Source organism: Phaenicophaeus curvirostris, unplaced genomic scaffold (genome assembly GCF_032191515.1).
Source record: "Phaenicophaeus curvirostris isolate KB17595 unplaced genomic scaffold, BPBGC_Pcur_1.0 scaffold_330, whole genome shotgun sequence".
NCBI lineage: Eukaryota > Metazoa > Chordata > Aves > Cuculiformes > Cuculidae > Phaenicophaeus > Phaenicophaeus curvirostris.
Window position 1 is genome coordinate 90,356 of NW_027206933.1, and position 27,562 is coordinate 117,917.

The 27,562-nt window shown below is 59.4% G+C and overlaps 1 protein-coding gene across 5 annotated transcripts in view; it reads right to left on the reverse strand.

Moving 5' to 3' along the window:
* The window catches only part of SMARCA4 (SWI/SNF related BAF chromatin remodeling complex subunit ATPase 4), a 51,737-nt gene extending 25,208 nt beyond the window's left edge, over positions 1-26,529 (reverse strand). For 2 of the 5 annotated variants that reach the window (XM_069882779.1, XM_069882778.1), the window contains exons 1-19: positions 26,399-26,527; positions 22,197-22,263; positions 17,419-17,713; positions 15,865-15,997; positions 14,511-14,897; positions 12,421-12,519; positions 11,187-11,445; positions 10,862-10,988; positions 9,531-9,704; positions 7,614-7,787; positions 7,370-7,537; positions 7,236-7,286; positions 5,759-5,889; positions 5,511-5,568; positions 3,676-3,794; positions 3,302-3,452; positions 1,858-2,021; positions 1,680-1,746; positions 1,295-1,405 (exon numbers count right to left, since the gene is read on the reverse strand). In XM_069882779.1, the coding sequence (XP_069738880.1) occupies positions 1,295-1,405; positions 1,680-1,746; positions 1,858-2,021; positions 3,302-3,452; positions 3,676-3,794; positions 5,511-5,568; positions 5,759-5,889; positions 7,236-7,286; positions 7,370-7,537; positions 7,614-7,787; positions 9,531-9,704; positions 10,862-10,988; positions 11,187-11,445; positions 12,421-12,519; positions 14,511-14,897; positions 15,865-15,997; positions 17,419-17,640 (2,595 nt within the window). In that variant the 5' untranslated portion in view covers positions 17,641-17,713; positions 22,197-22,263; positions 26,399-26,527. Of the gene's footprint in view, positions 1-1,294; positions 1,406-1,679; positions 1,747-1,857; positions 2,022-3,301; positions 3,453-3,675; positions 3,795-5,510; positions 5,569-5,758; positions 5,890-7,235; positions 7,287-7,369; positions 7,538-7,613; positions 7,788-9,530; positions 9,705-10,861; positions 10,989-11,186; positions 11,446-12,420; positions 12,520-14,510; positions 14,898-15,864; positions 15,998-17,418; positions 17,714-22,196; positions 22,264-26,398 lie in introns of all 5 variants that reach the window. The other 3 variants (XM_069882781.1, XM_069882776.1, XM_069882780.1) reach the window with 3 other exon arrangements.
* Positions 26,530-27,562: the final 1,033 nt, after the last annotated feature.

Here is a 27,562-nt window from a genome sequence, read left to right on the forward strand (position 1 = left end):
GACGATGGAGAGGGAGAGGATGGTGGGATGGAGAGCAAAACGATGGAGACTCTTCCCTCTGGAGCCTCGCCGGGGTCAGATCCCACCGGCTTCTTGCACTGGGGCTGCGGAAAAGATTCCGAGCGATGCCGAACTGTTAAATCTGGGGTTTTGTTGGGATACAGGATCCAGAACCAGCCCCAGGGAGGCCCCAAAAGCCTTTAAGGTTGGGAAGAGAAAACCTCTCCAGAGCTCCATGATGGAACGCTGGTTCCACCAGGGGCCTGGCCAATATTCCCTGTCCTGGGAATCGCTTTATCGAAGAGAGAAAACCATTTGTGGAGTCGGTCAAGGAAACAAGAGCCCAGGATTGCGCAAGGAAGGAATGTGATCCAGAGGGACCTGGAGAGGCTGGAGATGGGGCTGGGAGAACATCAGGAGGTTCTACAAGGCCAAGGTCCTACACCTGGGTTGGAATCCCCAGTTTCAGTCCAGGCTGGGGGATGATGCTGGGATCGGGAGCAGCGGGAGGAGAAGGATCTGGGGGGCTGGGGGAGGAGAAGCTCGAGAGGAGCCGGTAACCACGTCCTGGGCTGCATCAGGAGCTCCTCTCTCCTCAGCTGGAGGGTCGGGGCCAGCTCTGGAATCCTCCCCAGGAGGAGGAGATGGAGCTGCTGGAAGGGGCCCAGAGGAGGCTCCGAGGAGGATCCGAGGGCTGGAGCAGCTCCCGTGCGAGGCCGGGCTGGCAGAGTTGGGCTCGTGCGGCCTGGAGAGGAGAAGGCTGCGAGGAGCCCTCCGAGCAGCTTCCAGCACCTGCAGGGGTTCCAGGAAAGCTGGGGAGGGGCTGGTTGCAAAGGCCTGGAGGGACGCGCCGAGGGGAACTGGGAGAAACTGGAGAGGGGCAGGGTTAGACTGGGCAGGAGGAGGAACTTCTCCCTGAGGAGAGCGGGGAGGCCCTGGGACAGGCTGCCCAGAGCAGAGGTGGCTGCTCCAGCCCTGGAGGGGCTCAAGGCCAGGCTGGATGGGGCCTGGAGCTCCTAATCCCTTGGAAGACGTCCCTGCACGTGGCAGGGGTGGAACTGGATGATTTTTGAGGTCCCTTCCAACCCAACCCATTCCATAATTCTACGACCAAGAGCAAACTCTGCGTTAGCTCCTCCACCGAGGGAGCAGCGGCTCCACGTCTCCACCACGAGGCTCTGGAGGCCGAAACCTCGCCGGAGAGGCCGGATTTTCCAGGCAGGGGCTGTGTCGGTGACGTCTGCGCAGCGGGATCTTCCCAGAGAAGCCCAGATCTCACGGAAAAGGGACCCACCTTGGCCAGGATGTGCTTGTCCTTAATGATGTACTCGTAGGTAGTGAGCAAGACGTTGAATTTCCCACTGCGCAGTTGAGGTACGAAGGCCCGTCTCGCTGCCGGAGAGCCCTGGAGGGAGAATTCCAAAGAGAAACGTCATTCCCAGGAGAAGAGAGGCGGTGGGAGCAGTTCTCAAGGCATAAAGGATTGTTCCGGATACAGCGAGACGGCAACAGCTGGATTCCTTTTGCTACGAAAGAATGGAAACCAAACGTGGATTCCATTTTCCTTGGGATAATGGGAATATTGTGAGGCTGGGAAGAGGCGCAAAGCGGCATCCAAGGAATTCTGCCAAAGGAAGCAGCTGGAGGGGCCTGGGAAGGGGGTTGATGCCGGTACTTGCCTTGTAGGAGACCTTCACCACGGAAGGTGCCCACTTATCAAACTCGTAGGCCCAATTCGACAGTGTTCTGGGGAGAAAAGAGAGGGAATCGGTCAAAGAGGCCCTCGCGGAGCAGGGAAGCCATCCCAGAGGCAGTAGCCGAGCCGTCTCGGGGCGATGGGCTCGGGGAGGCGCTTACGAGAGGGGGACGATGATGAGGAAGGGCCCGTTGATGCGTTTGTGCTCCATGAGGTACGTGATGAGCGCGATGGTCTGGATGGTTTTGCCCAGGCCCATCTCGTCGGCCAGGATGCCGTTGAGGTTGTTGTTGTACAGGGACACCAGCCACTCCAGACCCTTGATCTGCAGGCAAAAAAGAGGGATTGTGGCACGGAAACACACTGGAATCGTGTTCCCAACACGCTAAGGGCCTGTGTGCCCCACCCCCTTCTCACACATAGAATCACAGAGTCACCAGGTTGGGAAGGACCCACCAGATCGTGGAGTCCAACCGTCCCCATCAAGCACTAACCCGTGTCCCTCAGCGCCGCGTCCACCCGGCCCTTCAACCCCTCCAGGGCAGGGGACTCAACCCCCTCCCTGTCCCAGGGCCCAGGGCCCCTTTCCAGGAAAGATTCCATCCTGCTGTCCATGCGGAGCCTCCCCTGGTGGAGCTTGAGGCCGTTCCCTCTCGGCCTGGCCCCTGGCCCTGGGGAGAAGAGCCCAGCTCCCTCCTCTCCACCAGCTCCTTGCAGGGAAAGAGCAAGGAGGTCTCCCCTCAGGCTCCTCTTCTCCAGGCTGAACCCCCCCAGCTCTCTCAGCCGCTCCTCTTCTTCTCCAGCCCCCTCCCCAGCTTCGTTGCTCTTCTCTGCACTCGCTCCAGAGCCTCCACATCCTCGTGTCCCACCAACCCCCCCAGGTCCTTCTCCTCCAGGCCCTTTCCAGCCAGACTCCTCCTAGGCTGGAGCTGCCCAGGGTCGTTGTGCCCCAAGGTCCTGCTCCAACCTCATCCCCTTGGTCTCAGCCCATGGATCCAACCAGCTCAGATCCCTCTGGAGAACCTCAAACCCTCCAGCAGATCCACCCGGCTCAGTGTCACCCCCAAACTCTCTCAGGGAGCCCTCGATGCCTCCATCCAGGTCGTGGATAAAGACATTGACCAGGACCCAGCACGGAGCCCTGGGGACACCGCTTGGAACTGGCCTCCAGCTGGAGTTAACTCCATCTCCCACCACTCTCTGGGCCCTCCACACAACCAGTTTTCCACCCGGGAGAGCGTCGGCCTCTCCAGGCCCGAGACGGACAGTTTCTGAAGCAGAATGCTGGGAGAAACCCTGTCAACGGCTTTACTGAAGTCCAGGAGGATCCATCCCCAGCCTTTCCCTCATCCAGTAGGCGAGTCACTTTATCACAGAAGGCGATCAGGTTTGTTTGATAGACGAGCTCTCTATACATCATTAACGACCTCCTTTTAATTATTTCTAGCGAGGCATTAATGGATTCCGGTCCTCCTGGGCTCAGCGACACGCCCTGACCCTCTTTGTGGCTCCTTATCCCGCCGGCTCTGCCCTCCCTGCACCCCAAATCCCAGGGCCTCGTGCGAGTCCCTCCGGCAGCAGCCGCGTGCCGGCGTCCCCGCTCACCTGGTATTGTTTGAGGACGCCGTTGACCATCAGCGTGGATTGCTTGTCCACCCGCTCGGTGACGGCGTGGGCCACGGCGTAGTAGGACTGCAGGCCCCTCGCCAGCGCCTGCGACACCCCGTACTCGTCATCCACATCTTGCTTCGCGTTCCTGGTGGGAAAAAACGGGAGATGAGACGAGGAATCCCGTTGGATTCAACCCCCGGCGAGCCCCAGGGCGTTCGTTTTTCCGATAGAGGCCAAACTAGGTCTCGTTTGAGAAAGGTCGCTCCCAAAAAGTGGGAGCAGAACAAGCTCTGCCTGTTCAATTCCGTAAAAAGATCCATAAAAGCGAGTCTGGAACGGGAGACGGCACGGGAAGGGGCAAGGCTCACTCGATAATGTGCCTGGCGTCCACTTCTGAGACATCATCGCTGTCTGGATCCGGGATCTTTTTCTTCTCCTCCACGGGCAGCGCAGGCTGAGCTGGTTGTGGTTGCTCCTCTTCTTCTTCCTACGGGGAGAGAGCAAGCGGAGCCTCCTGAGCGCAAACGGAACCGAGAGAACCCATGGGCCGTAGCGTGGGAAACCTGAGAAGGACCTGGGGATGGGTTTGGAGTGACCAGATGGAGCAGAAAAGGACCTGGAGACACCAAGTTCTACCCTGAGCTGGCACTGGGATGGGTTTGGACTGACCAGATGGAGCAGAAAAGGATCTGGAGACACCAAGTTCTACCCCGAGCTGGCACTGGGATGGGTTTGGACTGACCAGATGGAGCAGAAAAGGATCTGGAGACACCAAGTTCTACCCCGAGCTGGCACTGGGATGGGTTTGGACTGACCAGATGGAGCAGAAAAGGATCTGGAGACACCAAGTTCTACCCCGAGCTGGCACTGGGATGGGTTTGGACTGACCAGAGGGAGCAGAAAAGGATCTGGAGACACCAAGTTCTACCCCGAGCTGGCACTGGGATGGGATTGGAGTGACCAGATGGAGCAGAAAAGGACCTAGAGACACCAAGTTCTACCCTGAGCTGGCACTGGGATGGGTTTGGACTGACCAGATGGAGCAGAAAAGGATCTGGAGACACCAAGTTCTACCCTGAGCTGGCACTGGGATGGGTTTGGACTGACCAGATGGAGCAGAAAAGGACCTGGAGACACCAAGTTCTACCCTGAGCTGGCACTGGGATGGGTTTGGACTGACCAGATGGAGCAGAAAAGGATCTGGAGACACCAAGTTCTACCCCGAGCTGGCACTGGGATGGGTTTGGACTGACCAGATGGAGCAGAAAAGGACCTAGAGACACCAAGTTCTACCCCGAGCTGGCACTGGGATGGGTTTGGACTGACCAGATGGAGCAGAAAAGGACCTGGAGACACCAAGTTCTACCCTGAGCTGGCACTGGGATGGGTTTGGACTGACCAGATGGAGCAGAAAAGGACCTAGAGACACCAAGTTCTACCCTGAGCTGGCACTGGGATGGGTTTGGACTGACCAGATGGAGCAGAAAAGGATCTGGAGACACCAAGTTCTACCCCGAGCTGGCACTGGGATGGGTTTGGACTGACCAGATGGAGCAGAAAAGGATCTGGAGACACCAAGTTCTACCCCGAGCTGGCACTGGGATGGGTTTGGAGTGACCAGATGGAGCAGAAAAGGATCTGGAGACACCAAGCTCTGCCCTGAGCTGGCACTGGGATGGGTTTGGAGTGATTGGATCGATCCAAGAAGGACCTGAGGGCACTAAACCCTGCCCCGATGCGGCACTGGGATGGGTTTGGAGTGACCAGAGGGATCGGAAAAGGACCTGAAGACACCAAGTTCTGCCCTGAGCTGGAACTAGGATGGGTTTGGAGTGATTGGATTGATCGGAGAAGGACCTGGGGACACCAAGCCCTGCCCCGATCCAGCACTGGGATGAGTTTGGAGTGACCTGATGGAGCAGAAAAGGACCTGGGGACACTAAACCCTGCCCTGATCCGGCACTGGGATGGGTTTGGAGTGACCGGATGGATCGGGAAGAGACCTGGGCAGCCAAGGAACCCAGCTCGCTGCCTCTGCGCTGCCGCTCGGTTCCCTGACACGAGATTTTGGGTTTAAACGCGCTTCTTTGAGCCAAGCGACGCAGATCGGGGCTGGATGAACTCCTGAGGGGGTGTCCGTGTGGAACCTACGGCCATTCCCTATTCCCTTGAAGCGTGAGGGAGACGAGGGCTTTCTCCTCACCTCCTCCTCCTCCTCCGATCCACTCTCTTCGCTGTCCGATCTCGGAGCCACTTCATATCTAATCAAAGACAAGGATCAATAATTAAGAGCAGCCACAGAAACTCTCCCGTTAAGCCGAGCGCTTCCCCCCCTTGCCGATCCCGCAGGGAAGAGCGATCTCAGCGCCCCAAACGGCCTCGCTGCGAGCAGGATCCCAGCGCGCGAGCTCCGGCGACGCGAGGCAGCGGGAATCGCCCCTCGGAACTCACCCGGGGTTCATCTCCAGCCACGCTTCCAGCTGCCCGGCCTTCGGAGCGTCGGTGCCGGTGAGGATCTTGCCGCTCTCCACGTGGATCACCTTGACGGGGAGGTCGCTCATCTGGCTCGTCTCATCCAGGGGCTGAGGAATCAAAGTCACGTCAGGATTTGGAGTTTTCCACCTTGAAAGAGCGCTGCTCTTTACACCAACAGCTCTCGCGGAAGCCCCAGAGGGCCGGCTGCTTGGCCCCGGAGGACGGGAAAAGCTCCGGAGAAGGCCAGATTTAACATTTTGCTCTGAAAAAACCCACGTCTGCATTCAGGATTTGGATGGGGAGGGGGCTCGGCTGCGAGACAGCAATTAAAAACCCCTCAAAAGTGCTTCTGCTCGCACAGGGCTGAGCGGCTCAGCACCCAGCGTTGATTTAGTGGGAGATGGAGTTAACTCCAGCTGGAGGCCAGTTCCAAGCGGTGTTCCCAGGGCTCCGTGGTGGCTCCAGCCCTGTTCAATGTCTTTATCCATGACCTGGATGAAGGCATCGAGGGCTCCCTGAGAGAGTTTGGGGGTGACACTGAGCCGGGTGGATCTGCTGGAGGGTTTTGAGGTTCTCCAGAGGGATCTGAGCTGGTTGGATCCATGGGCTGAGACCAAGGGGATGAGGTTGGAGCAGGAACTTTGGCCTCGGCCCCTCAACTCCTGGGGTCAGTTGTGGGCCCCTCCCCACCAGAAGGATGTGGAGGCTCTGGAGCGAGTGCAGAGAAGAGCAACGAAGCTGGGGAGGGGGCTGGAGAAGAAGAGGAGCGGCTGAGAGAGCTGGGGGGGTTCAGCCTGGAGAAGAGGAGCCTGAGGGGAGACCTCCTTGCTCTTTCCCTGCAAGGAGCTGGTGGAGAGGAGGGAGCTGGGCTCTTCTCCCCAGGGCCAGGGGCCAGGCCGAGAGGGAATGGCCTCAAGCTCCACCAGGGGAGGCTCCGCATGGACAGCAGGATGGAATCTTTCCTGGAAAGGGTCCCTGGGCCCTGGGACAGGGAGGGGGTTGAGTCCCCTGCCCTGGAGGGGTTGAAGGTGGACGAGGTGCTGAGGGACGTGGGTTAGTGATTGATGGGGACGGTTGGACTCTGATCCGGTGGGTCCTTCCCAACCTGGTGCTTCTCTGACTCTCTGATCCTGGCACACGTGCGGATCCCTTGGAGGCATCATGGAGCCCAACCCGACCGTCCCAGCCCAGACTTGGACGGGAGAGGGGCTGGGGGGAAGCCAAGTCGCAAAGACGGAGCCGCCCTCCCTTGCTTCAGAGCCTGGGAAATCCATTCCCACTTTCCCACCCCGCTGGCAGTTCTATTTTCGGAAGCCTCCGCTTGGCCGCCCGCAGCATTAGATCTCGTCACCGCGGGCGGCCTCTGGCAGCGCCAAGGGATATTCCGGATTTCCAGGCCGCGGCTACTTCCTACCCTACTTGGCACAACGCGCGGTAGGATTATCAGACTCACTTCTCCATCTGGTCCGATGGCCGGCGTCTGCCCTTCGGCGTTCTCGGCCTTCTGGAAGAGGAAGGAAGCGGTTGTCAGCGACAAACGTTATTCCAGAAGCCACGATTCCGGCTGCATTCCAGCTGGGAACTCACCTTTTTCTTCTTCTTCTTCTTTTTCTCCTTGGCTACCTGCGCGGCCTTGTGCTGCCGCACCAGCTCGGTCAGGTTGGCCACGTACTCGTCCGTCTGCTGCAGCAGGTAGGCCAAGCGCTTGTCTTTCTTCTGATCGATGAGCTTCCTGTACCCTTCCTCATCCTCAGCCTACGGAAAAGGGGAGCGTTACTCCCATCCGGAAGACGCAACGGCTCCCGCGCCCACGGATCGAGCCCAATCTCACCATCAGCCGGCGCATCCTCTCCTTCTCGATGCGCTCGTTCTCCTTCTTCTGCTCCCGCTCGGTGTTGGCGTGGTAGGTGGCCACGGCCTTGGTCAGCTTCTGGATTTTGCCCGTGACGGAGCGGTGGTATTCCTTGAAATCCTTAGCGTGTTGGAGGATGCTGTTGAGGTATTCCTGGAGGGAAAAAGGAGTGGGAAAGGGATGTGAGCAGCCGGGAGCAGCCCCCGAGGCTTTGGGATGGAGGAGAGATTTAAGGCTCATCCATTCCAGGCCCCTGCGATGCGCAGCGATGCCCTCAGCGACACATTCCACTATGGAATGCATCCAATATCTTATATTAAACAGCATTAATTAATCTTATGTTTAATAGAATAGATTATTTAGGTTAGAAAGGACCCACAGCATCACCCTTCCTGCACTCCAGCCTGGCCTGACCCCTCTCTAGATCCTTCCTGCCCTCTAGTCCATGGATCCAGCCTCTCTGATCCCTCTCTAGATCCTTCCTGCCCTCCATCCATGGATCCAGCCTCTCCTGATCCCTCTCTAGATCCTTCCTGCCCTCCAGCCATGGATCCAGCCTCTCCTGATCCCTCTCTAGACCCTTCCTGCCCTCCAGCCATGGATCCAGCCTCTCCTGATCCCTCTCTAGATCCTTCCTGCCCTCCAGCCATGGATCCAGCCTCTCCTGATCCCTCTCTAGACCCTTCCTGCCCTCCATCCATGGATCCAGCCTCTCCTGATCCCTCTCTAGATCCTTCCTGCCCTCTAGTCCATGGATCCAGCCTGGCCTGACCCCTCTCTAGATCCTTCCTGCCCTCTAGTCCATGGATCCAGCCTCTCCTGATCCCTCTCTAGATCCTTCCTGCCCTCCAGCCATGGATCCAGCCTGGCCTGACCCCTCTCAAGATCCTTCCTGCCCTCTAGTCCATGGATCCAGCCTGGCCTGACCCCTCTCTAGATCCTTCCTGCCCTCCAGCCATGGATCCAGCCTGGCCTGACCCCTCTCTAGACCCTTCCTGCCCTCCATCCATGGATCCAGCCTCTCTGATCCCTCTCTAGATCCTTCCTGCCCTCCATCCATGGATCCAGCCTGGCCTGATCCCTCTCTAGATCCTTCCTGCCCTCCAGCCATGGATCCAGCCTGGTCTGATCCCTCTCTAGATCCTTCCTGCCCTCCAGCCATGGATCCAGCCTGGTCTGATCCCTCTCTAGATCCTTCCTGCCCTCCATCCATGGATCCAGCCTGGCCTGATCCCTCTCTAGATCCTTCCTGCCCTCCATCCATGGATCCAGCCTGGCCTGATCCCTCTCTAGATCCTTCCTGCCCTCCATCCATGGATCCAGCCTCTCCCGATCCCTCTCTAGATCCTTCCTGCCCTCCAGTCATGGATCCAGCCTGGCCCGATCCCTCTCTAGATCCTTCCTGCCCTCCATCCATGGATCCAGCCTCTCCCGATCCCTCTCTAGATCCTTCCTGCCCTCCATCCATGGATCCAGCCTCTCCTGATCCCTCTCTAGATCCTTCCTGCCCTCCATCCATGGATCCAGCCTCTCTGATCCCTCTCTGGATCCTTCCTGCCCTCCATCCATGGATCCAGCCTGGCCCGATCCCTCTCTAGATCCTTCCTGCCCTCCATCCATGGATCCAGCCTGCCCTGATCCCTCTCTAGATCCTTCCTGCCCTCCAGCCATGGATCCAGCCTCTCCTGATCCCTCTCTAGATCCTTCCTGCCCTCCAGCCATGGATCCAGCCTGGCCCGATCCCTCTCTAGATCCTTCCTGCCCTCCAGCCCGTGGATCCAGCCTGGTCTGATCCCACTGGAAACGCAGGATCCCTCCCTAATCCCCTAAGAAAGGGAATTCCCCCCCAAAAAAATAGCCAACCCAGCTCCTCCGGCATGGGCCTGGGCGGCTGACCTGGTGCTTCTGCCTGCGCTTCCGCTCCTGCTCGATCTTCTGCTGCTTCTCCAGCTTCTCGGTGATGCGGGCCTCGCGCAGGGACTGCCGCTTGCTGCGCTTGTAGGCCTTGGCGTTGAGCGCCGTCTCCAGCGCCGTGTCGCGCCGCATGCAAACCACGACCTCCTGGCGCAGCTGTGGGAGAGAGCGGGAGCGGGAGAGAGGGATTAATTCCACAGACTGCGACGAGAGCCCGAGAGAGAGTCACGGAATCCCCCTCCAAATCCTTCCTGCCCTCCAGCCATGGATCCAGCCTGGCCTGATCCCTCTGCAGATCCTTCCTGCCCTCCAGCCATGGATCCAGCCTCTCCTGATCCCTCTCTAGATCCTTCCTGCCCTCCAGCCATGGATCCAGCCTCTCCTGATCCCTCTCTAGATCCTTCCTGCCCTCCATCCATGGATCCAGCCTCTCCTGATCCCTCTCTAGATCCTTCCTGCCCTCCATCCATGGATCCAGCCTCTCCTGATCCCTCTCTAGATCCTTCCTGCCCTCCAGCCATGGATCCAGCCTCTCCTGATCCCTCTCTAGATCCTTCCTGCCCTCCATCCATGGATCCAGCCTCTCCTGATCCCTCTCTAGATCCTTCCTGCCCTCCAGCCATGGATCCAGCCTCTCCTGATCCCTCTCTAGACCCTTCCTGCCCTCCAGCCATGGATCCAGCCTCTCCTGATCCCTCTCTGGATCCTTCCTGCCCTCCATCCATGGATCCAGCCTCTCCTGATCCCTCTCTAGATCCTTCCTGCCCTCCAGCCATGGATCCAGCCTCTCCTGATCCCTCTCTAGATCCTTCCTGCCCTCCAGCCATGGATCCAGCCTCTCCTGATCCCTCTCTGGATCCTTCCTGCCCTCCATCCATGGACCCAGCCTGGCCCAATCCCTCTCTAGATCCTTCCTGCCCTCCAGCCATGGATCCAGCCTCTCCTGATCCCTCTCTAGACCCTTCCTGCCCTCCAGCCATGGATCCAGCCTGGCCCGATCCCTCTCTAGATCCTTCCTGCCCTCCAGCCATGGATCCAGCCTGGCCTCATCCCTCTCTAGATCCTTCCTGCCCTCCACCCATGGATCCAGCCTCTCCTGATCCCTCTCTAGATCCTTCCTGCCCTCCAGCCATGGATCCAGCCTCTCCTGATCCCTCTCTAGATCCTTCCTGCCCTCCAGCCATGGATCCAGCCTGGCCTGATCCCTCTCTAGATCCTTCCTGCCCTCCAGCCATGGATGCAGCCCGGCCCGATCCCTCTGGAAACGGCATCCAAGGTTTCCTAACTCAGTTTTCCTTTGGTGACAAACTCACCTGGCGCTGGAAGTTGAGCAGCCGCAGGGCTTTAAGTTCAATGGTAGCTTTGGTTCTCAGGTCTCCGGCCAGGGAGCCAGGAAGGTTTTCCAGTTCTTGGATCCTGTGAGCGATTCGAGCTTGCAGCCTGCGGAGGGAAGAGCCGGGATCTCACGGCAGGCAGGGACCAGCACAAGGAATTCGCTCCCACTCCTCTCCCGACCAGGCACGGCTCCGCTTTGTGGAGGCCTCGGGGCCGCTTGGCCCTCGCGGAATCGACCCCAGGATTGGGAATCGCGATTGCCAGCGGCCCGAGGAGGAAGGCGAAGAGATAGCGAGGCCCTACCTGTACTCCCTCTCCTGCAGGATCTCCACGGGATCGAGCCCGCGGGGTTTCTGGATGGGGGTGATCCGGTTCTGCTTCTGGTGGAGCTGCACCATGGGGGCGGGCTGGGCCGGCTGCCCTGGCGACTGCGTCTGCGGCGGCATCACCGGAGAGGCGGCCGGCGGCACGGCCGGAGGGGCCGGAGAGGGGCGGCCGGTGGGCTGGGGCGGGATCAGCTTCTGCGGGGCGCTGGAGGGGGCTGCGGCGTTGGCCAGCGGACCTGGGGGGCACGAGTCACGTCAGACACAGCCCGAGCTCTGGCTCAGCAACCCTTAGTGGGTTTGGGGGTGACACTGAGCCGGGTGGATCTGCTGGAGGGTTTGAGGTTCTCCAGAGGGATCTGAGCTGGGTGGATCCATGGGCTGAGACCAAGGGGAGGAGGTTGGAGCAGGACCTTGGGGCACAACGACCCTGGGCAGCTCCAGCCTAGGAGGAGTCTGGCTGGAAAGGGCCTGGAGGAGAAGGACCTGGGGGGGTTGGTGGGACACGAGGATGTGGAGGCTCTGGAGCGAGTGCAGAGAAGAGCAACGAAGCCGGGGAGGGGGCTGGAGAAGAAGAGGAGCGGCTGAGAGAGCTGGGGGGGTTCAGCCTGGAGAAGAGGAGCCTGAGGGGAGACCTCCTTGCTCTTTCCCTGCAAGGAGCTGGTGGAGAGGAGGGAGCTGGGCTCTTCTCCCCAGGGCCAGGGGCCAGGCCGAGAGGGAACGGCCTCAAGCTCCACCAGGGGAGGCTCCGCATGGACAGCAGGATGGAATCTTTCCTGGAAAGGGTCCCTGGGCCCTGGGACAGGGAGGGGGTTGAGTCCCCTGCCCTGGAGGGGTTGAAGGGCCGGGTGGACGAGGTGCTGAGGGACACGGGTCAGTGATTGATGGGGACGGTTGGACTTCATGATCCGGTGGGTCCTTTCCGACCTGGTGATTCTAGGATTCTGGCTCTCGCACACGGAGCCATGCCAGGAATTCAGCAGCAAAAAAAACCCCAAGGCTTCCCTCCCGCCCCCGATAAAGGCACGGAACTCCAGCCAACTGGCTCGGAAAGTGCTCACAGAGCACGGGAAGCACTCGCGGATCAAGCTCAGACGTCTGGATTTGAACCAGGAATCTTCCCCGGCTCCCACTGCCACAGGGAGGGGCAGCGTGCGGCTTTCCCCACATCCCGGCACGTGGGTTCGTTAAGGCCAAACGAAGCTCGGTCTCACCTTCTGGCCAGGGCTTGGGGGGGCCGCCGGGGGGCTGTCCCGGCATTCCTGGGGGAACTCCTGAGGGTCCGGGAGGGGGCATGTTGGGCCCTCCTATACCTGCAGAGAGGCCAAAGAACAGGTGGAAAGAGAAAGAAATAAGTACAAAAAATCACATTAAGCCATTGATCTTTGCTTTCCCTCTCGTCCTGTCCCCTGGCCCTGGGGAGAAGAGCCCAGCTCCCTCCTCTCCACCAGCTCCTTGCAGGGAAAGAGCAAGGAGGTCTCCCCTCAGGCTCCTCTTCTCCAGGCTGAACCCCCCCAGCTCTCTCAGCCGCTCCTCTTCTTCTCCAGCCCCCTCACCAGGCCCCATCCCTCTGGAAAGAGCCTCCTCCCTCTGGAAGTTGCCCTGGGCCTCTAAGAAGTTGCCCCAGCCCTCTAAGAAGTTGCCCCAGCCCTCTGGAAGGAGCCTCCTCCCTCTGGAAGGAGCTTCCTCCCTCTAAGAAGTTGCCCTGTCGCTCTGGAAAGAGCCTCGTCCCTCTGGAAGGAGCCTCTTCCCTCTGGAAGTTGCCCCGGCCCTCTAAGAAGTTGCCTCGCTGCTCTGGAAAGAGCCTCTTCCCTCTGGAAGGAGGCCTGTCCCCCTAAAAGCTGCCCCATCCCTCTGGAACTTGCCCCGTCCCTCTAGAAATTGCCCCATCCCCCTAGAAAAAGCCCCATCCCTCTGGAAAGAGCCCCATCCCTCTGGAAGAAGCCCCGTCCCTCTGGAAGGAACCCTGTCCCCCTAAAAGCTGCCCCATCCTTCTGGAAAGAGCCCCATCCCTCTGGAAATTGCCCCGTCCCCCTAGAAGAAGCCCCATCCCTCTGGAAGTTGCCCTGGCCCTCTGGAAGTTGCCCCTAGAAGAAGCCCCATCCCTCTGGAAGTTGCCCCGGCCCTCTGGAAGTTGCCCCGGCCCTCTAAGAACTTGCCTTGCTGCTCTGGAGAGAGCCTCTTCCCTCTGGAAGGAGCCCTGTCCCCCTAAAAGCTGCCCCATCCCTCTGGAACTTGCCCCGTCCCTCTAGAAATTGCCCCATCCCCCTAGAAAAAGCCCCGTCCCTCTGGAAGGAGCCCCATCCCCCTAGAAGAAGCCCCGTCCCTCTGGAAGGAGCCCTGTCCCCCTAAAAGCTGCCCCATCCCTCTGGAAAGAGCCCCATCCCTCTGGAAATTGCCCCGTCCCCCTAGAAGAAGCCCCATCCCTCTGGAAGTTGCCCTGGCCCTCTGGAAGTTGCCCCTAGAAGAAGCCCCATCCCTCTGGAAGTTGCCCCGGCCCTCTAAGAAGTTGCCTCGCTGCTCTGGAAAGAGCCTCTTCCCTCTGGAAGGAGCCCTGTCCCCCTAAAAGCTGCCCCATCCCTCTGGAAGTTGCCCCGGTCCTCTAGAAATTGCCCCATCCCCCTAGAAAAAGCCCCATCCCTCTGGAAAGAGCCCCATCCCCCTAGAAGAAGCCCCGTCCCTCTGGAAGGAGCCCTGTCCCCCTAAAAGCTGCCCCATCCCTCTGGAAAGAGCCCCATCCCTCTGGAAGTTGCCCCGTCCCCCTAGAAGAAGCCCTATCCCTCTGGAAGTTGCCCCGGCCCTCTAAGAACTTGCCTCGCTGCTCTGGAAAGAGCCTCTTCCCTCTGGAAGGAGCCCTGTCCCCCTAAAAGCTGCCCCATCCCTCTGGAAGTTGCCCCGTCCCTCTAGAAATTGCCTCATCCCCCTAGAAAAAGCCCCGTCCCTCTGGAAAGAGCCGCATCCCCCTAGAAGAAGCCCCGTCCCTCTGGAAGGAGCCCTGTCCCCCTAAAAGCTGCTCCATCCTTCTGGAAAGAGCCCCATCCCTCTGGAAATTGCCCCGTCCCCCTAGAAGAAGCCCCATCTCTCTGGAAGTTGCCCTGGCCCTCTGGAAGTTGCCCCTAGAAGAAGCCCCATCCCTCTGGAAGTTGCCCCGGCCCTCTAAGAACTTGCCTTGCTGCTCTGGAGAGAGCCTCTTCCCTCTGGAAGGAGCCCTGTCCCTCTAGAAATTGCCCCATCCCCCTAGAAGAAGCCCCATCCCTCTGGAAGTTGCCCCATCGCGCCGCCGCCGGCCCAGGGGAGGACGCACCGTGAGGTCTGTTGTAGTTTGGAGGCGTTGGTCCCGGTCCAGGCCCTTGCACCGGGCCCTGCACGGGCCCCGTCCCGGAGACGGAGGGCGGAGGTAGAGTCGGCATTTGCTGCTGCATGCCGGGCAGCGGCCGCTTGCCCTGCACGGCCATCTGCAGGTGCTCGGGGAGCGGCTGCCCGCGGGCCAGCATCTTGTAGGCCATGATCTGGGCTCGCAGCTGGTGCAGCTGGTTCTGGTTGAACGGGGTGGGACCCCGGTTCTGCTGCCCCAGAGCCTGCGGGTCGGAGCCGTCCAGGGGACCCGAGGACATGGGAGCACCGGAGGACGGACCGTTAGCCGGCACGGGGCTCGAGGCGTGTTCGGAGCCGCCGAGCGGAGAAGGGTAACCTGGAGGGAGAGAGGTCGTGAGAATCATAGAACCACCAGGTCGGAAAGGACTCACCGGATCATGGAGTCCAACCGTCCCCATCAATCACTGACCCGTGTCCCTCAGCACCTCGTCCACCCGGCCCTTCAACCCCTCCAGGGCAGGGGACTCAACCCCCTCCCTGTCCCAGGGCCCAGGGACCCTTTCCAGGAAAGATTCCATCCTGCTGTCCATGCGGAGCCTCCCCTGGTGGAGCTTGAGGCCGTTCCCTCTCGGCCTGGCCCCTGGCCCTGGGGAGAAGAGCCCAGCTCCCTCCTCTCCACAAGCTCCTTGCAGGGAAAGAGCAAGGAGGTCTCCCCTCAGGCTCCTCTTCTCCAGGCTGAACCCCCCCAGCTCTCTCAGCCGCTCCTCTTCTTCTCCAGCCCCCTCCCCAGCTTCGTTGCTCTTCTCTGCACTCGCTCCAGAGCCTCCACATCCTCGTGTCCCACCAACCCCCCCAGGTCCTTCTCCTCCAGGCCCTTTCCAGCCAGACTCCTCCTAGGCTGGAGCTGCCCAGGGTCGTTGTGCCCCAAGGTCCTGCTCCAACCTCCTCCCCTTGGTCTCAGCCCATGGATCCAACCAGCTCAGATCCCTCTGGAGAACCTCAAACCCTCCAGCAGATCCACCCGGCTCAGTGTCACCCCCAAACTCTCTCAGGGAGCCCTCGATGCCTTCATCCAGGTCGTGGATAAAGACATTGACCAGGACCCAGCACGGAGCCCTGGGGACACCGCTTGGAACTGGCCTCCAGCTGGAGTTAACTCCATCTCCCACCACTCTCTGGGCCCTCCACACAACCAGTTTTCCACCCAGGAGAGCGTCGGCCTCTCCAGGCCCGAAGCTAAAATGGGCGAGGGAAGCAAAGAGCTGTGATGCTCTGGGAGCACCGAAACATTCCGCAGCCCCATTCCTGGGAAAACAAGGCTCGGGTTTCCTAAAAGCACCAACCTTGGGAGTGCTGATCCATGGGGCTCGGAGGAGGCCCCATTCCCGCGTGCCCGCCGGGCCGCATCCCCATCCCTTTCATCTGGCTGTAGCGGGGATCGTCGGAAATTCCCTTCTCGTGCATGGAATCCATGGGCTGGGGGGAAAAGCAAGAGCTCGGGGTCAAGGAGGTGGAGACGGCGTTCCCAGAGGCCGGAATGCTACACTCCGAAGGCACCGAGGACTCTCCATTGGCCACGAGGATTCCCTCACACGTGCCCGGACGCTGCCAACCACCCCGATTTCCCAGGAAAAACCCACGCGGAGCAGAAAAACCGCCAGCATCAAAAGGGAAGCGGCACAAGGGGACGTGGAATGAGACTTGAACCCACTGAAAAGCTTTGCCAGAGAGGTTTTATCCCACGTCTTCCAGCAAATGGTGCTGAAGACAACCGGAAAAACTCCAGATTGGATGGAAAAGGTGAGGAAAAGGAGGCTTGGATGATGGAATTCCCCAATATTTTGATGGAAAGGGAGTGGGGAGTCTCCTTTCCCACATTCCCAATGAGAGAAAACTTAACAGGACATTTAATCTCCATCCCTGTTTAGGGATTGAGCTTCTCCATCCCGGCTCACGGTTGGAAGTGAGCAGGAGATGGGAACGATGCCGAGTCCTCCTAAGAAAAAGGCATCAACCCCTCTCCAAACCCTTCCCCGCTGCCTGGAGCATCTGGAAAATCAACCAAGAGGGAAACGAAGCCACCAAGCCGGTTCTGCGGGTCTCATGGAGCCTCGTTTTCCACATTTCCAATCAGAGAAACGTTAATCAAACATTCCAGCTCCATCCCTCTTTAGGGATTGAGCTTCTCCATCCCGGCTCACGGTTGGAAATGAGCAGAAGATAGGAATAATACCAAGTCCTCCTAAGAAAAAGGCATCAACCCCTCTCCAAACCCTTCCCCGCTGCCTGGAGCATCCGGAAAATCAACCAAGAGGAAAACGAAGCCACCGAGCCGGTTCTGCAGGTCTCATGGAGCCTCGTTTTCCACATTTCCAATCAGAGAAACGTTAATCAAACATTCCAGCTCCATCCCTCTTTAGGGATTGAGCTTCCTCCATCCCGGCTCACGGTTGGAAGTGAGCAGGAGATGGGAACGATGCCGAGTCCTCCTAAGAAAAAGGCATCAACCCGTCTCCAAACCCTTCCCTGCTGCCTGGAGCATCTGGAAAATCAACCAAGAGGGAAACGAAGCCACCGAGCCGGTTCTGCGGGTCTCACGGAGCCTCGTTTTCCACATTTCCAATCAGAGAAACGTTAATCAAACATTCCAGCTCCATCCCTCTCTAGGGATTGAGCTTCTCCATCCCGGCTCACGGTTGGAAGTGAGCAGAAGACATGAACGATGCCGAGTCCTCCTAAGAAAAAGGCATCAACCCGTCTCCAAACCCTTCCCTGCTGCCTGGAGCATCTGGAAAATCAACCAAGAGGGAAACGAAGCCACCGAGCCGGTTCTGCGGGTCCTACGGAAGCTGGAAGCCGTTCCTGGAGTGCTTTCCCAGCATTCCCAAGCCTCTCACCTTGTGCATCTGGTGGAGGTTGTCCTGAGCGTAGGCGCCGGGCGGCTGGGGCGGCAGCGGGTGCCCGGCCGAGGGCGGCCCGGGGCTGGGGCCCATCATACCGTGAGCGGAACCGGGCGAGGGGCCGGGGCTGGGGCCCAGCATCGCTCCCGGCGAAGGGCCCGGGCCTGGAGACGGCCCCGGCCGCGGCGTCCCGCCCAGCGGAGGATCCGGAGTCGACATGGTCACAGCGGGGGCCAGGAGAGAGGTCCGGGCGTCAGAGGGCTCCGCGCGGCCACAGCTGCCCCCGGTGCTCCTGGAAAAGCCGCGGAGCCGGGGATGGAAAAGGAAATTGGGATTAGGAAAAGCAAAAAAACGCAGAACGGCTTGAGTTGGAAGGGACCTCCAAGCCCACCCAGTCCCACCCCTGCCATGGGGACGCTTCCCAAGGGATTAGGAGCTCCAGGCCCCATCCAACCCGGCTTTGAGCCCCTCCAGGGCTGGAGCAGCCACCTCTGCTCTGGGCAGCCTGTCCCAGGGCCTCCCCGCTCTCCTCAGGGAGAAGTTCCTCCTCCTGCCCAGTCTAACCCTGCCCCTCTCCAGTTTCTCCCAGTTCCCCTCGGCCCGTCCCTCCAGGCCTTTGCAACCAGCCCCTCCCCAGCTTTCCTGGAGCCCCTGCAGGTGCTGGAAGCTGCTCGGAGGGCTCCTCGCAGCCTTCTCCTCTCCAGGCCGCACGAGCCCAACTCTGCCAGCCCGGCCTCGCACGGGAGCTGCTCCAGCCCTCGCCTCCTCCTCGGAGCCTCCTCTGGGCCCCTTCCAGCAGCTCCATCTCCTCCTCCTGGGGAGGATTCCAGAGCTGGCCCCGACCCTCCAGCTGAGGAGAGAGGAGCTCCTGATGCAGCCCAGGACGTGGTTACCGGCTCCTCTCGAGCTTCTCCTCCCCCAGCCCCCCAGATCCTTCTCCTCCCGCTGCTCCCGATCCCATCATCGTCCCCCAGCCTGGATTGAAACTGGGGATTCCAACCCAGCTGTAGGACCTTGGCCTTGTAGAACCTCTTGATGTTCTCCCAGCCCCATCTCCAGCCTCTCCAGGTCCCTCTGGATCACATTCCTTCCTTGCGCAATCCTGGGCTCTTGTTTCCTTGACCGACTCCACAAATGGTTTTCTCTCTTCGATAAAGCGATTCCCAGGACAGGGAATATTGGCCAGGGCCCTGGTGGAACCAGTGTTCCATCATGGAGCTCTGGAGGGGTTTTCTCTTCCCAACCTTAAAGGCGTTTGGGGCCTCCCTGGGGCTGGTTCTGGACCCAAGCAGAGGTGCTTGGCCTTGTAGAACCTCACGATGTTCTCCCAGCCCCACTTTTCCAGTCTCTCCAGGTCCCTCTGGATCCTTCCGATGTGACAACCACTCCGCTCAGCTCGGTGTCACCTCCAAACCTGCCGAGGGTGCCCTCGATCTCGCTGTCTAGATCATCGATGAAGATCTCGAGCAGCACTGGTCCCAGTCCAGACCCAGAGCGCTGGAACCATCCTGGCGTGGCCGAGCCGGAGGCACCGGGAACAACCAGCTCGCTTGAATCCAGATCCTCACAGCTGTTCCCAGGATTCAGGCCGCACGCTGTTACCCAGGAAGCGTTTTATCCACCAAAGTGGTTTTATTCTGCTTCCAAGAGTGGGTTTTTTGGATGCTGAAAACAATTTGAAGTTGTCCTGAGCTGGCTCAGCGCTTCCGTGATGTGGATTAAACCCAAATATCCCAAGCAAGGAAGCATCCAGAACCAAAATGCTCCCTCAATCCGGTTTAACGGGTAAAACAGTTGGATTCATCGGAGCAAAGGATTCCCAGTTACCTCAGGGACGGCACAGGAGCCGCTACAGGAACCGGAGGCCTCTCCAAGCTTTGGGTTTGGATTTGGGATCGTGGCCAACCGGCTGACAAGGCGAATAACCCCAGGTCCATCCTCTGGTCCTGCTGCAGGATCAACCCCACGCGGAGTTTGCTTCGGGAACCGGGAGGACAACCCGAAATCGAACCTGGTGAGCACCAGCTTTTCCCTGTTTCCCATTCCATGAGGTTTGTGCCTCCAGGGATTCCCAGCGGGGCTCCGGTTTGAAGAGGGGCAGGAGGGAGCGCACCAGTTTGCTTCCAATACCGAACTGGGAGGTGCTGGAGGCTCCTTGGAGCAATCTGGATGCATCGACACACCCTGGATCACTCCGAAAGAAAATCCCCCTTTGCTCCAGAGCCAAAGGATCCTCTCACGGTGCAGCAGCCGAACCCCGGGAGATGGGATGTGAAATACGGATGAGACGTTCCCAGGGGATTCCAGAGGCTGCGGGGCTGGAATCGCGGACACCGGGAATAGGGATATCCGGAGGAATCACCGTTAACATGTTCCTAACGAGCACAGGGCAGGCGATCCCTCGCCCAGCCACTTCCGAAGCCTCTCCAGCCGGGAGCCACTCAACGTTTCATCCTGGTTTCTTCCGGCAATTAGTGGTTCCGGGTGTTTCCCGGCTTCCCTCCCTGTCGGCAAACACGACGGAGCCGAGCGCTTCCCACAGACGCAGCGCGGAGGGAACGATCGGGGCTCTTGATCCCCCAGAGCCGAGGGAATTCAGGCACTCGGGATTTTAGCACCCGGAGGTGCCAAGCGGCTGCTGGGAACCGGAATGCACCTCTAATTTCCCCCTTTCCCCTCATCCCAATCCATCCAAAGCACCAAACCAATGGATTCCATGATCTTAAGGATCCCTGGGGCTGTGAAAATGTAGGTGGCCTCTAAGTTCACGCTCGTTTCTCCACTGGAAAATCCAGATTCTCAAAGTTCATGCTCCTTTCCCCACTGGAAAATCCAGATCTTCAAAGTTCAAGCTCCTTTCCTCACTGGAAAATCCAGATCCTCAAAGTTCAAGCTCCTTTCCTCACTGGAAAATCCAGATCCTCAAAGTTCAAGCTCCTTTCCTCACTGGAAAATCCAGATCCTCAAAGTTCAAGCTCCTTTCCTCACTGGAAAATCCAGATCCTCAAAGTTCAAGCTCCTTTCCTCACTGGAAAATCCAGATCCTCAAAGTTCAAGCTCCTTTCCCCACTGGAAAATCCAGACTGGAGCAAATCAGCAGTGATTCCCGGGACAGGAGGGAGGGAAACTTCCCAATATACCTCAAGCAGGAGGAAGGAAGCGTCCTGGAAGGCGAATGGGAGCAGCCTTCATCTGTTCTGATGGCTGCTGGAGCTCAAGAGGACGGAGATGCCTCTTTCCCAGCTGATCCTGCCCTGGAGCAGCTTCCAAAGGACACAGGGCTATTCCTTTGCCACCAAAGGAAAAGGCTGCGACTCCACAGGCTTCGAACTCCCCGATTCCAGGGAAAAGATGATCTAATACTCACCCCGCTCGCCACCTCCGAAGGGCCCTGTGGGGCTGGGTGTTCGCGGGCTCAAACGGCCGCAGGAAGACAAGCAGAATGCTCTTTTCTTCCCTTTTCCATACTTTTGGGGTGTGAGGCTCCACCGTACGGCCGGGCCAGCGCCAGGGAACCAGGAAAACTCAGCCCCGGCAGCTCCAGAGTCTCCAGATCCAGCAGCGGGACCGGAGGGGCCAGGCACCCCAGTGGAAGGCAGGGATTTATTTATCCCCTCGCTTCAGTCCTTCCAGCCCTCAGGAATCTTTCTCCTTCCACCCCCTGCGAAGCGGCAGGCGCTGTTCCCTCCACTGAAGCTAACGAGGGAGCCAGGACTAACGAAGCTGATCCATAAGGAAAGGAGGGATGCTCCAGCCCTGGCTTTTCCAGGAGAATCTCCAAAGCAGCAGCACAATTCCTGTGGTGCTACCGAAGCGGGAAGTGATTTTGCATTAAAAACAGAGGTTTGGACTCCTCCTGCGCTGCCAGAGGTGCCGGCCTGGCCCAGCACTGCCTCTTCCCAGCAGGAATTTCATAGAATCCGAGAGTCACCAGGTTGGAAAGGACCCACCGGATCATGATGTCCAACCATCCCCATCAATCACTAACCCGTGTCCCTCAGCACCTCGTCCACCCGGCCCTTCAACCCCTCCAGGGCAGGGGACTCAACCCCCTCCCTGTCCCAGGGCCCAGGGACCCTTTCCAGGAAAGATTCCATCCTGCTGTCCATGCGGAGCCTCCCCTGGTGGAGCTTGAGGCCGTTCCCTCTCGGCCTGGCCCCTGGCCCTGGGGAGAAGAGCCCAGCTCCCTCCTCTCCACCAGCTCCTTGCAGGGAAAGAGCAAGGAGGTCTCCCCTCAGGCTCCTCTTCTCCAGGCTGAACCCCCCCAGCTCTCTCAGCCGCTCCTCTTCTTCTCCAGCCCCCTCCCCGGCTTCGTTGCTCTTCTCTGCACTCGCTCCAGAGCCTCCACATCCTCGTGTCCCACCAACCCCCCCAGGTCCTTCTCCTCCAGGCCCTTTCCAGCCAGACTCCTCCTAGGCTGGAGCTGCCCAGGGTCGTTGTGCCCCAAGGTCCTGCTCCTACCTCATCCCCTTGGTCTCAGCCCATGGATCCAACCAGCTCAGATCCCTCTGGAGAACCTCAAACCCTCCAGCAGATCCACCCGGCTCAGTGTCACCCCCAAACTCTCTCAGGGAGCCCTCGATGCCTCCATCCAGGTCGTTGATAAAGACATTGAACAGGGCTGGAGCCACCACGGATCCCTGGGGACTCCACTTGGAACCGGCCTCCAGCCAGTTCCCAATATTCCCCTATTCCCAATAAAACGCAACCCGCGCCCCGGCTGGAGCACACGGGGCTGTGTCTGAAGGGGGGAGACTCAAAATCCAAGCACCTACCTACGGGCATGGAGATCTCCGACCCTGCGCGGCACCGGGCTCGGCGCAAGGAGCTTCTATCGGAATGCTGCAGGGAGGGAAAACCGGGAATTAGTCGGCATCTGGCGTTATCCAAGGGGTGGAAAATGATGCTTCTCCCCGTGTTATCCCGTCTCAGAGAAGGGTGTTATCCCCATGGATCAGGGCATTCCACCCCCCGTTATCCCCACGGATCGAGGCATCCTACCCCCCGTTATCCCCATGGATCAGGGCATCCTACCCCCCGTTATCCCCACGGACCGGGGCGTTCTGCTTCCCATCTCCCTTCCCAGGTACAGATTTTTGGGATGGACACAGCCCCAGCCCGGTGTCATCGGCCCCTGCCATTCCCTAAATCCCCAACGATCGATTCATTAAGAATTAAAATTCATAATCCGACCCCTGGGATTCCGCACGACTCCCGTGCCAAATCTCAGCTCCTTTTTGGGGTTGTAATTTGATTTTTTTTGGAAGGAAAACCCAGATCCCAGCCTCGGAATTGCCATTAATCCCTGACTGCAGGAGGCAAGCAGCTTCCTAGAGTTAATCCCGGCCTTTTCCCAGGCTGTTTTCCCAAGATTTCCCATTTCTGAGCCATTCCAGCACGTTTTCCTAACGGGAAGAGCCCGGCTGCAAGGAAAAAAATCAGCAGTTTCCCAAAAATCTGAGTGGTTTTGATCCCAGAGTCCCGCACGGCTCCGTTCAAATCATCGCGGGGCAGCACAGCCCTTAGGTTCCTTCTCTCCAGTTTTGGGATTTGGAAGCTTTTCCCAACTTTCCGGAAGGGGGACGGAAGAGGCCCCTGCCCGCTGCTTCGTTAGCGCCTCGCAGCTCGTTAATTTTAAGCGGTAGCTGCGCAAATCCCTTAATTACCCCCCTCAACATCCTTCAGGCTCGGGTTTTCCAAGGAGGAAAAGAGGAATGATCCTAACGGGCTCCCCGTGATGCCGAAGCGGCTCCAGCAGAGCCACAGAATGAGGGAACGGGGGAAAAAATAAGGAAAAACGCTCCCAGGCTGCGTAAAACGTTGCGGGAAGAGCTGAAAATCCTACTCCGCTGGCACCAGAAAACACTGGGTTTCACCCCAAAAGGTCTGAGCGCCGCAGGGAATGAATTCAGGAACGCCGACCCCCAAATCCAGGGATTTATGGAAGGGATCGACGAGGCTCCGCGACTCCTGCGGGATGCACGAACCCGGCTTTAACGCAGCGGGAACGCGCCGAGGGGGAAACAGGGGGAGGATTGGGGAGCGGGAACCAACCCCCCCCGAGGGACCCCCAAAAGGGACCCCTACAGCCCCAAAGGGACCCCAAAAGGGCCCTCTGACAGCCCTGAGGGACCCCCAAAAGGGACCCCAAAAGGGACCCTCTGACAGCCCTGAGGGACCCCCAAAAGGGACCCCAACAGCCCCAAAAGGGACCCCAAAAGGGCCCTCTGACAGCCCTGAGGGACCCCCAAAAGGGACCCCAAGAAGGGACCCTCTGACAGCCCTGATGGACCCCTTAAAGGATCCCCAAAAGGGCCCTCTGACAGCCCTAAGGGACCCCCAAAAGGGACCCCAAAAGGACCCTCTGACAGCCCTGAGGGACCCCCAAAAGGGACCCCAAAAGGGACCCTCTGAAAGCACTGAGGGACCCCAAGAGGACCCTCTGACAGCCCTGAGGGACCCCAAAAGGGACCCTCTAACAGCCCTGAGGGACCCCCAAAAGGGACCCCAAAAGGACCCTCTGACAGCCCTGATGGACCCCCAAAAGGGACCCCAAAAGGACCCTCTGACAGCCCTAAGGGACCCCAAAAGGGACCCCAAGAGGACCCTCTGACAGCCCTGAGGGACCCCCAAAAGGGACCCCAAAAGGACCCTCTGACAGCCCTGAGGGACCCCTAAAAGGGACCCCAAAAGGACCCTCTGACAGCCCTGAGGGACCCCCAAAAGGGACCCCAAAAGGACCCTCTGACAGCCCTGAGGGACCCCCAAAAGGGACCCCAAAAGGACCCTCTGACAGCCCTGAGAGACGCCCAAAAGGGACCCCAAAAGGACCCTCTGACAGCCCTGAGAGACGCCCAAAAGGGACCCCAAAAGGACCCTCTGACAGCCCTGAGAGACCCCCAAAAGGGACCCCAAAAGGGACCCTCTGACAGCCCTGAGGGACCCCCAAAAGGGACCCCAAAAGGGACCCTCTGAAAGCACTGAGGGACCCCCAAAAGGGACCCCAAAAGGACCCTCTGACAGCCCTGAGAGACCCCCAAAAGGGACCCCAAAAGGGACCCTCTGAAAGCACTGAGGGACCCCAAGAGGACCCTCTGACAGCCCTGAGGGACCCCAAAAGGGACCCTCTAACAGCCCTGAGGGACCCCCAAAAGGACCCTCTGACAGCCCTGAGGAACCCCAAAAGGGACCCTCTAACAGGCCTGATGGACCCCCAAAAGGGACCCCAAAATGACCCTCTGACAGCCCTGAGGGACCCCCAAAAGGGACCCCCAAAAGGACCCTCTAACAGCCCTAAGGGACCCCAAAAGGGACCCCAAAATAGACCCCTTGACAACCCCGAGGGATCCCCCCAAAAGGGATCCCTGACAGCCAAGAGGGGACCCTAAAAAGAACCCCAAAATGGACCCCCCAACAGCCCTGAAGGACCCTGAAAAGACCCCCAAAAGGACCCCTTGAAAACCTTGAGGGGACCCCCACAGCGACTCTCCAACACCCCTGAGGGGGCCCCCAAAAGGGACCCCCAAAATGCCCCCCCCAACAGCCCTGAAGGACCCCCAAAAGGCCACCCCGAGAGCCCCAAAGGGACCCCAAAAGGGATCCCTGACAGCCCCACAGGGACCCCAAAATGGCCCCCAAAGAGGGGTGACAAGCCCGCCCCCCCCCTCCCCCCCAATCCGACCCCAGCCCACATTTCTACTCGGAATGCCCCCCCAAAAAGTTCATTAAATCATTAATTAAAGGGGGCGGGGGAGAAGGGATGGAGGGAAACGAGGATCCCAGACCCCGAAAAACAGGGCGGGGGGGTGAATAAAATGGGAGGAGGATGGGGGGCTCCTGGCCTTAAAGTGTGTGTGGGGGGGGGAGGGACAAAAGGACAAAGAGAACGAGGAGGATGGGGTTGGGGGGGCCCTTCCCCCCAAATTTGGGGGGAGGTGGAAAACAGGGGGAGAAGCAGCCCCTGCAGGGATTTGGGGGCGGGGGGGGGGGCACTGAGTCGGCCTTGACCCCCTCTCCACAGTGTGGGGGGGGGGCAAAGGGGGGGCTGAGATGGGGGGGCTGAAGGGGGGGGAGAGAGATGGGGGGCTGAAGGGGGAATAAAGATGGGGGGCTAAGGGGGGGAAGATGAGGGGGCTAAAGGGGGGGGCAGAGATGGGGGGCAGATGGGGGGCTAAAGCGGGGGGAGAGAGATGAGGGGGCAAAGGGGAAGGAAGATGAGGGGGCTAAAGGGGGGGCAGAGATGGGGGGATAAAGGGGGGGCAGAGATGGGGGGGCTAAGGGGGAACAAAGATGGGGGGGCTAAAGGGGAACAGAGATAGGGGGGTTAAGGGGAGGAGAGATGGGGGGCTGAAGGGAGAACAAAGATGGGGGCTAAGGGGGGGGAAGATGAGGGGCCTAAAGGGGGGGCAGAGATGGGGGGGCTGAAGGGGGTGGAGAGATGGGGGGGTTGAAGGGGGAACAAAGATGGGGGCAAAGATTGGGGGGCTGAAGGGGGACAGAGATGAGGGGGCTAAACGGGGAGGCAGAGAGGGGGAGCTAAAGGTGGGGGAGAGAGATGGGGGGCTGAAGGGGGAATAAAGATGGGGGGGCTAAGGGGGGGGAAGATGAGGAGGCAAAAGGGGGGGGGCAGAGATGGGGGGCTGAAGGGGGAACAAAGATGGGGTGCTGGGGGGGCAGAGATGAGGGGCCAAGGGGGGAAGATGGGGGGCTGGGGGGGGGGGCAGAGCTGGGGGAAATAAAAAAGGCGGGGGCACCAAAAGGCGAGGGGAGGACAAAATGGGGGGTGAGGGGGCACAAAGCGATGCTGAGGGTTATGTGAAGGGGCAGCCAGACCCCCCTCCCCCCCCCCCAAGGCTGGAACAATGGGCAGCGCGTCCGGCGGCCCCGAGCTGCCGTGTCCCTCCCAGGCCGCCGTAGCCGCCCCGCTCCCCGGTGGAGCCCCCCCCCACCCCCACCGCGTTTCCCGGCCCGCCCTCACCGCCCGAGGAGCCGCTGCCCGGGTCCATCCCCGCCGGGCGGCCCCGTCCCCGCCGGGAACAAAGGAGCCGGAGCCGCCGCCGCCGCCGCCGCCGCTGGAGGGAGCGACGGAGCCGCGCGCGCGCCCCCCGACCCCGCAGCAGCGCCGCGCGCCCCCGCGCCTCCCACCCCCCCAAGCCAATCAGCAGCGGCGCTGTCCGCGGAGGCCCCGCCCCCCGCGCCCTAGCGGCCAATCAGAACACAGGGAGGCCCCTCAAGCCCCGCCCCCCTCGCGGCGCGGCGGCCAATGAGAGAGCGAGGTGGGTGCTCCCTCCCCCCCCCCATTCACCTGTCCGTCTCCCGCGCTCGCAGCCAATGGGGTGGCGGGAAAGAGGGACGGGGGGAAGGGGGGGGGCGCGCGCGCATGCGCAGTGAAGGCGACACTGCGGCGGGGGGAGGGGGGGGGGGTGAAGGAAAAATGGGGGTCCAATTCAGTGAGTTTTGGGGGTCCCCCGCCCCGCCGCGAGGGGAGGAAAATAGGGGGAAAGGAGGGAAATTAGGGAAGATGTGAGGGAAAAAGTAGGGAGAAATGAGGGAAAGGGAGAGGGGGGATGGGGAAAAATAGGGAAAAAATGAGGAAAAAAGGGGAGGGAAGTGGAGAAAAGGGAGGGAAGATAAAGAAAAAATGAGGGAAAAAACAGAAAAAAATGAGAATAAATAGGGAAAATGTGGAGGAAAAAATAGTGAAAATGAGAAAAACAGAATGGGGAAAAGGAGGAAAAATGAGAGAAAATGGGGGAAAATGAGGAAAAACGGAGGAAAAAATGAGGGAAAATCAGAAAATAATGAGAATAAATAGGGGAAAAATTTGAGGAAAAAAATAGTGAAAATGAGAAAAACAGAATGGGGAAAAGGAGGGAAAATGAGAGAAAATGGGGGGAAATGAGGAAAAACGGGGGGAAAATGAGGAAAAAAAATGGGAATGGGAGAACAGGAGGGAAAATAAAGAAAAATGAGGGAAAATCAGAAAAAATGAGAATAAATAGGGAAAATGTGAGGAAAAAAATAGTGAAAATGAGAAAAACAGACTGGAGAAAAGGAGGAAAAAATGAGAGAAAATAGGGGAAAAATGAGGAAAAAACAGGGAAAACGGGAGAAACAGGAGGGAAAATAAAGAAAAAATTTA